The following is an 875-nucleotide window of genomic DNA, read 5'->3' as shown; positions in this document are numbered from 1 at the left end:
GAAGCCCCCCCACACCCCCGCTAAACCCTCTCACCCCCCTCCCAATCCCCCTAAACTGCACTGAAACCCCCACTCCCCCAGATCGCCTTAAATCCCCCCAGTTCCTCCAATTTAACCTCAAAATCCACCCCCCCGGATTACCTTCAATGTATAAACGCGCTGCCCGCGCTCATCGCTGTAGCACTGCAAAAACATGGCGGCGGCGGCGACTGCACCGGAAGTGAAGGGGCGACGCTACGCACGCACGCTTCCGGCGGCTGCAACGGAAGTGAGGAAGCATCTGCACGCACACACGTGGGAGGCGTGGCCTCGAGGAGGGCGGGCTTGCGGGTAGAGCGCATGCGCGGCGCGCTAGCTGCTGGGAATTGTAGTTCTGCCCCCCCCGGCGCGCAATGATGACGTCACGCCGCTACTTTTCACTGTTTTTTATTGCTTTGGCTGGCGTGACGTCACTCTCCACGTCCGCAGGGAATGGCAGGAGGTCCCCCCAGCGGCAGGTGCGTGCCTGGCGGTACAGCGGCCTGCAGAGATCAATTAACGGATCTGCTGACGTCTGCCCGCTGCTAATAATGACGTCACAGTGTCACAGTGTGACGTCATAGCGCCATACCGTCCGTGTCGCGCCGCCGTCACCGTCACCCTCCTCAAGACCCCGTCGGGACAGCACAGAGACAGCGGGACGTGCCGGGGGCGGGGACACACGGGCGCCGTCACCCTCGCCCACCCCCCCTCTGTCACTGACATCATCGCCTCCCCCTGTGACGTCATCGCAGCCGCTTCCGGTGATGTCACAGCCGCAGGGCTTCCCACCCTCCGGGCGATCAGGAAGGAAACCAGCTCACGCTCGCGGCTGGGTGGGTGCTGAGGGTGAATTT

At 63.3% G+C, this 875-nt stretch overlaps 1 protein-coding gene across 1 annotated transcript; it reads right to left on the bottom strand.

Annotated features, from left to right (window-relative positions):
• Positions 1-126: 126 nt before the first annotated feature.
• On the bottom strand, positions 127-869 carry METTL17 (methyltransferase like 17). Its single transcript, XM_010726988.3, has 2 exons — positions 611-869; positions 127-521 (listed from the first exon to the last, which is right to left on the bottom strand). Exons 1-2 carry the CDS (start codon positions 766-768, stop codon positions 410-412), a joined length of 270 nt encoding a protein of 89 aa, XP_010725290.1. The 5' UTR covers positions 769-869; the 3' UTR covers positions 127-409.
• Positions 870-875: the final 6 nt, after the last annotated feature.

This window comes from Meleagris gallopavo, unplaced genomic scaffold (genome assembly GCF_000146605.3).
Source record: "Meleagris gallopavo isolate NT-WF06-2002-E0010 breed Aviagen turkey brand Nicholas breeding stock unplaced genomic scaffold, Turkey_5.1 ChrUn_random_7180001865692, whole genome shotgun sequence".
Classification (NCBI taxonomy): domain Eukaryota; kingdom Metazoa; phylum Chordata; class Aves; order Galliformes; family Phasianidae; genus Meleagris; species Meleagris gallopavo.
The sequence above is the reverse complement of the archived record's forward strand: the minus strand, read 5'-3'. Positions and strand labels throughout refer to the sequence as shown.

Excerpts from the sequence above, each read along its gene's own strand:
- METTL17 (XM_010726988.3), bottom strand. The coding sequence starts at position 768 with ATGACGTCACAGGGGGAGGCGATGATGTCAGTGACAGAGGGGGGGTGG. Across the intron at positions 522-610 it reads ACGGCGGCGCGACACGGACG|GCCGCTGTACCGCCAGGCAC; the intron begins GTATGGCGCTAT and ends TGATCTCTGCAG.